At 41.5% G+C, this 9,774-nt stretch overlaps 1 protein-coding gene across 1 annotated transcript; it reads right to left on the minus strand.

Annotated features, from left to right (window-relative positions):
* Positions 1 to 473: 473 nt before the first annotated feature.
* Positions 474 to 2,640, minus strand: LOC146390821 (zinc finger protein 862-like). The gene is made up of 8 exons (XM_084923817.1): positions 2,531 to 2,640; positions 2,115 to 2,424; positions 1,867 to 1,986; positions 1,621 to 1,773; positions 1,349 to 1,481; positions 1,091 to 1,244; positions 858 to 996; positions 474 to 761 (listed from the first exon to the last, which is right to left on the minus strand). The coding sequence occupies exons 1-8, from the start codon at positions 2,638 to 2,640 to the stop codon at positions 474 to 476; spliced, it is 1,407 nt and encodes a 468-aa protein (XP_084779943.1).
* Between the last annotated feature and the right edge of the window lie 7,134 nt (positions 2,641 to 9,774).

Below are 9,774 nucleotides of genomic sequence, written 5' to 3' on the forward strand. Positions count from 1 at the left end.
AAAGAGCAAGTATGGGATAAATCTAGGCTTTAAAAAACAACAACAAAAAAAAACAGAAGTTTTTTTAGTGAAGAAAGATTGTTCTTACAGGGCTCTAGACTAACTTTTTGCCATGGTTGCACTGGTGCGCCTAAAAATAAAATTTAGGCGCACCAGCACAAAATTTAGGCATACCCAAATTTTTTAACTGCATTACTTAACACCGCAGTTTTACATGTTCACCTTTTTTTGATTTGTAAATGATTAACTAACAACCTTTCAACACAAAGCTCTTTATTTGTAGCAAAGTTCTACAAGAAAGATTACTTAAAAATGCTTGTGCTTAAAGTGCTTCATGAGCTGAAATTTCAACATTAAACAAATTTAAAACATCTCAAGATATATTAAATTTAAAAAAAAATCTAAATTAAAAAGTTCCTCAAAGTGTCAAAGGCTTCACACTGAACATTTCAATATCTAAACAACTTGACATCTTATGGATTGTCCTCCATTGCAGTCACATGCCCCGCAGATGGCCAGCTCCTGTAATTTGGCCTTCTTGATCTTTCGCCTTGGGTGAACCAGCTTGCCACACTCTCTCTAGCATCAAAATCTTCCAGACTTGGCCCCTCCACACTGATTCTTATCAGGTCATCCACTGTCTCTGAATGAAGGGATGCTCTTGTGTCTGATTTAATTCTCTTCTGTGCAGAGAACCCTCTTTCACATACCGCAGCTGAGACAGGTAGGACCAGCATAATGTGTACAAGATGCAGGATGTTCTGAGAGAAAAATACATTCAAGAGATTTGTTGAACCAATTTGTGTTAGATAGCAAAACTCACACAATCTTAGGAAAGAACATCAACCAAAACTGACCTTGTACTCTGAGCAGTACGGCTCTCTGGTCAACATGAGCTCCCAAAGGCTGAGGTAGGTCTTGTCTTTGAACATCCTGGCAATTAACAGCTTCAAACTTACAAACTCTTCTTTTGCAAGCTCTGCGTTTACACCATTTCTGAAAATGATGTGGTTTACACAGCTAATCAGTGTTCACATAAACAACATATCTACGACCAGCACACATGATATCGTAGCAATCCACCAGCTACCTTCTCAGGACTGTGGAGAAGTGATCCAAGAGAAAAGCAAGGTCATCAGCACCATGGTCCACTAAATCCTCTTTGTTCTCTGGCCAGCTATCATGATTGAAAATGTTGAAGCATTTGACAGCTTTGGTTGTGGCTGACTCAGAAGCACTATCCTCTGTTGTAAGAACAAATACATTTTAATAAATGAAAATAAAAATATAACAATGCTGTTAACAATAATAAAAATATTTCTTATCTACATGTATTTAATACACTTGCCTAGGAGACTGCTGAATCTTGCTTTCAGATTTTTCACAGTGGATTTGATTGTTGCATCCATTACTTTTTTAAGTTTAGTTGCAGCAACACCATCTTCAGCCAGAGTTGATGCATCTCCTTTGAGTGTTATTGTCTGTGTATTGCATAAACGATAAATAGAGATTGTGATATTGATATTAGAAATATGTGTGCAAATATAAATAAAAAATAATAATAAAATAATAAATAGTGTTCTCTGTTTAAATATGAGACACAGCTATATGTAGGCCTACCTGGAATTTGTAGACTGCCATTTCACCCTCTTTATCCTGCTGCCTCCTCTGCAGCCTCATATCATTCAGGAACTCTGACAGTCTTCCATGAGGCTTGGGTCTTGCAACCATTATCTCTGTGGTCACCAGCATTTGTTCCAGGCTGCAAACGACCTGTTTGGGTATAACAGTGCTGTATTTTTTTAAAAAGTTGAAGATGACCACAAACACAGTTCATATTTACACATCCCACTTTATCTCACTTACCTGTGGTAAGATGACATCATTCCTTTGAAGTAGGAGGCTAAACTTACTAATGCCACTGAACACATCTGTAATAAAATGGCAAAAGGCCACAAAAGTGGCATCTTCCATTGATTTCCTAACCTGTATGATACAACAATAAAAATTAGTCACCTAGAACATTGATGAACTACATTCTTAAAAAATATAAAGTCAATAACAATTGCGTAATTCGCTAAAATAAAAAGAATATTCAGAAATAATGCACTGACCTTCGTAGCTCGGCCTGCAATGTCTGCATTAGAAGAGGAACCTGCCAAATAGTCCATGTGGCGGTACACAGTAGTGAACTGCCCTGGTTTCAGAAAGGTCTCCAGGGCCCTTGAAACATGTGGGAGCCACCTTGTTCCCTTCACCCCACTGGGCACCAGCACATTTACTCCCAAGTCAGCCCCAATGACCCTAAGCTCTCTCATTGATTTTGGGCTGAAATGATACGTCTTCCAAATTAAATGGAGAAGGTCATACAACTGCCTGATCATTGGAATGTCCCTCTGAACTGACAACATTGCCAATTCCAATCTGAAAAGATAGTAAACTTTTAAATGTAGATATATCTGCTCTATAAAAGAAATTAACCCACACAGTGACTTTAGAGTGTCAGTCATTTCTTGTCTTCTAGTCTTACCTGTGAGGCATACAGTGGAAGGGCACAATGTGGTCACCTGCCTCCTGCTGCAGAAGGGCTATGACACCCCCTTTGCTGCCCAAATTAACAGCAGCTCCATCAGCCCCCATAGCAATGATTTTATCCAACCAGTTACTGCACTGGTCCCCAAGAGCAGCAAATGCTTTCTTTGAGGCAGCATAAATTCCTAAACAAATTTAAAAAAATACCATTTACTTATCAGATCAAGAGTTTACAATGCAGTCTTTTTCAGTTTGAGTTTCTATATTCATGTATTATTGCTATGTTTAATTTTCAATGATAAGAATATGCTAGATATGGTTAATTCAGTAACACGACGTAATATTATTAATCATATACATAGGCTACGTGACATGACATGGCTTACCTTGGGCATGGGCATGCTCGACCTCAATGTGTCCAATCAGTATATTCGCTGGTCTTCCTTTTTGCAAGATACGAGCGTACACAATGACACATTCTTTTGTGGCGATGTCTGTGTCTCCATCAATCAGGAAGGCCATGTATGTACTGTTCGCAATTTCCACTGACGTCTTTTTTTTCAGTGTGTCAGCGATTACGCCTATGAACTGGGCGCGCGCAACATCATTGCTGTATGTGGGGTTTATGTCCAAGCCATTTTTCTTGTGAAGAGTTATTTCTGACTTGAACTTACTAAACGGAACTTCTTCTTTTGCAATATTGTAGGCGATGTTAAACTTAATGATCATCTCGGCCTCCTCCGATGACCTGTTTACTCCTGCCTGCCGCTGAAAGGCAGTGGGGAGCGGGGACATTTTGGCAGTGCATTTATCGCGGCATATAATGTGTCTTCTCGATGCTGTATGCTTTTTCAGCGTTTCAATTCGAAACGTATTAGCACCAGTGACAAATGCAGTGTTGCCGGCCATGGTCTTTCCACACTCGCGACAATAAATGCAGTGCATCATATTGTCAGCTTGGCTGTATCTTAGCCAGGGAAACTGGTCAATTTATACATTCTCTCACTTTTACTTTCAGTGGACTCCGGCTGGGAGTCGATCGTATGTGGCTCATTTTCTGATGCCGTCTCCGGACCAGTGTTTGACAAAAACAGAGAGGTTGATGGCTCCGTGTCAGAGCGCTGGCTCAGAATTTTGGACTGATCAGGCCTTAACTTAACGAAAAAGTTATCAATTGTTCTTTTCATATTTTCTCAATACCAACTTCATACACTTCTGACCTGGGCTACTCACCCTTCTCTATCTGCCCGCACTTTCAAACGTAAACACAAGTAGGTCTGAAGGAATATCTGGACCACGGCCAATCACAGAGGTCCCCGCCTCTGAGTATCTCTGATTGGTTTAGAACACGACATGGGCATAATGTGTGTCTGTTGTTGAACACACGGAGACTTTCAGGGTTGCTGAAACTTTTTTTTTTCCGAGAAAATACTTGGTTGCACCGGTGCGACCAAGTATTTTTTTACTTGGTCGCACTCTAGAGCCCTGAGTCTTAGTTTGGCAAATTCCTTTATATTTGTTGCTATTCTTGTTTTTATGGTATTGCTTCTACAGGCATAATTTTTACGGCAGGAACTACCGATGACATTCAAACACTCTAACCTGATGACTGACTTTTGTCTTATTTCCTAATGACTGTGTAATTCTTCTCTCTCTGTTTCTGTTGTTATTGTTTTGTGTGTATGTTCCTTCTTCCTTGTTTTGAGTACTTCCTCCACCTTGAACTGGATGCTCCGGTATGCTTAAGGAGAGAGCATACCTTTCAGTTACAAAAGTGAAAGCAGGAAGGAGCACAATATGGCAGCACCCATAATATATTTATATATATTTTGTACTTTTTCATTAAGAAAGACTGTGTTTAACCCTTTAAGACCTACGATAGAACCAAGGCCGTCAGAGCTTACTTTATATTTTTACATGCTGTAGTGCCATTTTTGGGAGCATTTCAAGTTGCTATACATCAATGCAACTGTTATAGCCCATATTTTAATAATATGTATGCATTAAGTACACAGTAACTACATTAATGGCAAAAAAGTGCAATAAACTACAAAAAAATTGAAAATCGTTTTTGTTTTGTTTTTTTACATATATTTCTACTTGGAGAAATTTAAGAGGCTTATCCCTCAAAACTTTAAATAGAAAAAAGTTGCAAAAAATAGTTTACAACAACAGGAAATTTATTTTGAGTGTCTTCATAGTTTTATTTTTGAGATACACCAATTTTTATATACTGCAGGAAAAACGAAAAACAATCCTATAATGCAAATTTGCAAAGAAAAGAGTAGGGATGGGTACCGGTATCCGGTGCCATGATGGCACCGGTTCTGACATAAACGGTAGTAACCAGACCGAAAAGCAGCGCACATTTTGGTGCTTTATTTCGGTGCTTTTTTTTTTCCTGAGCTGTGATACACTTTAGATTCTAGCCAATAATTTTACGTTTCCGAGGATAGTAGGCGGATCCAGGTACGTACGTTCTTTTAGAGCAGAGCTACAGATTAAAAATGCCCAAGGCGAAGTGGTCAAAAGTCTGGCTGTACTTCACAGCAAAATATGCAAACTCAGCAGCCTGCAACAAGTGCTTTAAGCTGATACTGTGATAGTGTCAAAGGAGGTAACACCTCAAATCCGATGAAACACCTGGCGACGCATAGCGTTTTTTTTAAAAGCCGAGAAATGCGCCGTATTTGATAGCTTGCTGCGAGACCTCACACCGTGCACATCTACTGCGGGTGTGGTGCCTGTTATCGGACCCGGAGTTAGCAACATCCCCCAAAAACCCGAAGAGTAGAGTCCTGGCCCCTAGCCCTGCCAGTGTAGCAGAAATGATGACGGATGATGATGGCAGCAGCAGCCGTTCTTCTCTGGGTGAGTAGCTTAATGTTGTTCGTGTGTAATTTACGTTGAGTAGGCTAACCACGTTATTACATTAATGCATGTAAGGTGAACTAGCAAACATCATCATAGCTACATGCGGCTGTCTTCCTGTTTGATGGCAGATACTCCCTTCACCCTGGCCAAAAAGGCTAAAATGACCAAAGAAAAAGTGGAAAACAGTTAAACATGAGAGGTTTTTGGACAAAGTTTGTGTTTTTTCCATTGTTTAAGCACTGCTTCCAACCAAGAGTGACACCATATATGCCCCATAGCTGCAGAAAATGCTAACATTGTTATCTTTTTACAAAAAAACAGCTGAACGTGAGAGGTTTTTGGACCAGTTTTGTGTTCTCCATTCTTTAAGCACCGGTTTGAGCACCGTTTCAGAAGTACCGTTTCAAAAGTACCGGTTTGGCACCGGTATCGGATAAAACCTAAACAATACCCATCCCTAGAAAAGAGCATGTGCATCAAAATAAACTATTTCCAGCAGTGCAATTTGAGTTCTAAGCATCCCAGCAACTATTCAGAAAAGCATAAAGTCAAACATGACTTATAAAAACACCAGTATTGTCATGATCCTGGGTCCTCTTGACCCAGCGTTTTGTGTTTTCTCTTATTGCGATTTTGGTTCTGTTCTTCCTCTGTTTAGTGTTTACTCTGTTCTGCCCGTGTGTTCCTGTATGTAGTCCGCGTTTCTTAGTTTGTGTCCTTTCATGTGTAAGTTCCTGTTTTATTGTGAAGGTCTGCGTTTTATGTGAGTGTTTTCAGTTTGCCTCCCTAGTCTCGTCACGTTAATCACTCCCAGCTGTGTTCCCCACCTGTGTGTAATCTCCCTGTGTTCTCTGAGTGTATTTAAGTTGTGTCTTCTGTCCTAGTAGTTGCTGGTTCGTCTGTGTTGTTTCCCCTCGGTCTCCCTGCATCTCTCCATGTGTATTTCCCCGGACCTCCCTGCATCTTCGTTTCTGGTTTGTTTTGTTATTTTTACCCAGTTTAGGTTTCCGGTTTCATGTTCACCCACCATTGCTGTTTGTACCCACTCCTGTAAATAAATACTCACCTGCACCAGAGCTGCCGCCTTTTGGGTCCTTTCTACAACTCCACACGTCTGCCACACCGCGGTCGTGACAAGTATAGGCTTTTAAGGCCTACAAGTAAAAAACTACATTTTCCACGAAAATGACGTCACTTCCGGTTTCGGGCAGGAAATGGTGGACATGCGATCGTTCGCGCTGACGTCTGTTTCAATGTGGGAAGTGTTACGAACAGCTGATCGGATCGGCAAAGCCTGTTTCTGGAATATTATGTTTTTGTTCCTGCAAGCGCTTTTTATGCAATATTTGCAAAGCCATATGTGGAAGGAAACCGTGACCTAGGACAAGCTGATGGCATAAGATGTAAGTACAACTCCTCCGGTTTCATATGCAAAAAACGCGGTTCCGGTTCTACCGGGATTTAAAAATAGTTATGCAAAACAGAGCGTGCCCGCTCCGACCGGCTTTAATGTGTTTGATGCATTTACCAAAGCACAATTATTAAGAGAAACATTTATAAACATTGTCTATTCAGCTTGTGATGAAAATACTAAATCAACTGTTATGTAGTTGTTACATCCCCCAGGAGGATGTTTCTTCTTCCTACTAACTCTTTGTTTTGTTTAGGCTCCACCTCCTCTTTCCTGATTGGATGCTGCTCAGAGTCCAGCTAATTGTTAATCAGCAGAGCGCTACTTAAGGCCTGTGGAGCCGTGTTTCTGGGCCCCTCTGGCCATTTTGATTGCCATACCTGTGCAGGCTTGCATGCCTTTGTGACTTGTATGTGCATTTTTTTGTGTTCATGTTCAGACTGCCTGTAGGGGATAGCTGCCTTTTGTTTCGACACCCTGTTTTTTCCTGTTTTTGTGTTGTTAGGTAGGTTATGGTTATAGGTTGTATGTCAGATTGCAGGAAAGCCAAACCAGACAGTTCCTATAGCTCCTCTTCATCCTATACCAGTACTTGGTGAACCTTTTGAACGTGTCATTGTGGACTGTGCTGGTCCATTGCCCAAGACAAAGAATGGTAATCAGTTTTTACTGACTGCAATGTGCCCTTCGACTCGATTTCCAGAAGCTGTCCCACTCAGAAGAATAACTGCACCTTTGGTGATTAAAGTTTTGACAAAGTTCTTCACTACTTTTGGTGTACCGAAAGTAGTCCAGACAGACCAAGGAACTAACTTTCTGTCTAAACTTTTCAAGCACGTCATGCAGACGCTTGGGATTAAGCATGTTGTGTCAAGTGCATACCATCCTGAGTCTCAAGGAGCATTAGAGCGCTGGCATCAGACACTCAAGGCAACGTTGCAGAAATACTGCTTGGATACTGGAAAAGAGTGGGATGAGGGAGTACCCCTGATGGTGTTTGCCATGCGCGAAGCTAAGCAAGAATCCCTTGGGTTTAGCCCAAATGAACTAGTGTTTGGTCATTCTGTTCGGGGACCTTTGAAGTTGTTGAAAGAACAGTTCTTGTCAACAGACCATGTGATGAAAACTAATGTTCTGGATTATGTTTCACAATTCAGAGAGCGCCTCCATAAGTCCAGGTTGGCAGCTGCAGAAGCCCTCTCCTCTGCTCAGGGGAAGATGAAGAGTTGGTATGATAAGAAAGCTGTTCCTTGATCTTTCAATCCAGGTGACAAGGTTTTGGTTTTTCTACCAACTGCTAGCTCTGCACTATCTGCCCGTTTCTGTGGACCATACCAGGTGGATAAGAAAGTAAATGACACTGACTAGGTGATTAAAACACCAGACAGGAAGCGTAAAACACGATTGTGCCATCTCAATATGCTCAAATATTTTCATTCTAGAGCTGATCCTCTCTGTGGTCCCGCAGATAAGTCTGTGACATCTCCGTCAGAGCAAGTCTCATCTCCAGAAACTCTCTTGTTGAACTCTTCCTCAGGACTGAGGTCGAGTTTAGATGAAGATGGGCTCAAACCTTGTGATGCCAGCTACCAGAGTGCCAGAATGCTTAATTCTGAGGTACTGTCCCAGTTGTCTACATATCTTTCTCACTTGACCCGTGAGCAACAGTTAGATATTGAAAGGCTTGTCAACATTCATTTAAAACTCTTTGGGGACATGCCTTCCCGTACTACTGTAATAGAGCACAACATTGATGTTGGGAATGCAGTGCCTATTAAGCAGCATGCTTACCGTGTGAATATGGCAAAAAGAGAAATGATAAACAAAGAAGCAGACTACCTTCTGAAGCATGGATTGGCTATCCCAAGCTATACTCCATGGAGCTCTCTGTGCCTGGTTACACCAAAATCAGATGGAACACCTCCCTTTTGCACAGATTTCCGCAAGGTAAATGCAGTAACAGTGCCTGATTCCTTCCCACTGCCCCGTATTGAGGACTGTATTGACAGCGTCGGATCTGCTGCTTATGTGAGTAAGCTTGACCTTCTTAAAGGTTATTGGCAAGTTCCTTTGACAAAAAGAGCATCAGAAATCTCAGCTTTCGTAATACCTGATCACTTTTTACAATATACAGTCATGGCATTTGGAATGAGAAATGCTCCCGCTACCTTCCAGAGGTTAATGTCAACTGTATTATCTGGTGTGGCAAACTGTAATGTTTATCTTGATGATGTGGTTATTCTTCCAACTGGTCAGAGCATGTCGACACTTTAGCCACTGTGTTCAAGCATTTAGCTGATGCTTCCTTGACCCTCAACTTGGCTAAATGCGAGTTTAGTAAGGCTACAGTTACCTACCTTGGAAAGGAAGTTGGGCAGGGCAAGGTTTGCCCTATCAGTGCAAAGGTTAATGCCGTCCTCAACTTTCCTGTGCCAACAACACGCCGTGAGCTGCGCAGATTTCTGGGGATGGTTGGTTACTAGAGGTGTTTCTGTAGGAATTTTTCTGAAGTTGTAACACCACTGACAAACCTGTGCAGCCCAAAGGTACCATTCACTTGGAGTCCTGAGTGTCAACATGCTTTTGAATGTGCAAAAGGTCTTCTGTCGAGTTCACCTGTTCTTGTTGCTCCAGACTTTTCTAAACCGTTCAAGCTTGAAGTGGATGCCAGTGAGGTGGGGGCTGGAGCTGTTCTTCTTCAAGATGATGGACAAGGAGTGAGTCATCCTGTCTGCTTCTTTGGCAAGAGGTTCAATGCTCATCAAAGACGGTACTCGACAATTGAAAAGGAGACTCCATGCTCCTTGCTCTTCAACGTTTTGACGTGTATGTGGGATCTACTTCCCAACCTGTAGAGGTCTTCACTGATCACAATCCTCTCGTGTTCCTCTCTCGTATGTATAACAACAATCAACGACTGAAGAGGTGGGCTTTAAGTTCACAAAACTACAACATTG

The sequence above is a fragment of the Perissodus microlepis genome, chromosome 3 (genome assembly GCF_051167445.1).
Source record: "Perissodus microlepis isolate ML-2025 ecotype Zambia chromosome 3, ASM5116744v1, whole genome shotgun sequence".
Classification (NCBI taxonomy): Eukaryota; Metazoa; Chordata; class Actinopteri; order Cichliformes; family Cichlidae; genus Perissodus; species Perissodus microlepis.

What these genes read in the sequence shown, in the direction of transcription:
- LOC146390821 (XM_084923817.1), bottom strand. Translation starts at nt 2,640, where the DNA reads ATGGGGGCTGATGGAGCTGCTGTTAATTTGGGCAGCAAAGGGGGTGTC. An exon ending in TTCCACTGTATGCCTCACAG is followed by an intron (nt 2,425 to 2,530) that starts GTAAGACTAGAA and finishes CTATCTTTTCAG; the next exon opens with ATTGGAATTGGCAATGTTGT. An exon ending in AAGATTCAGCAGTCTCCTAG is followed by an intron (nt 1,245 to 1,348) that starts GCAAGTGTATTA and finishes TTCTTACAACAG; the next exon opens with AGGATAGTGCTTCTGAGTCA.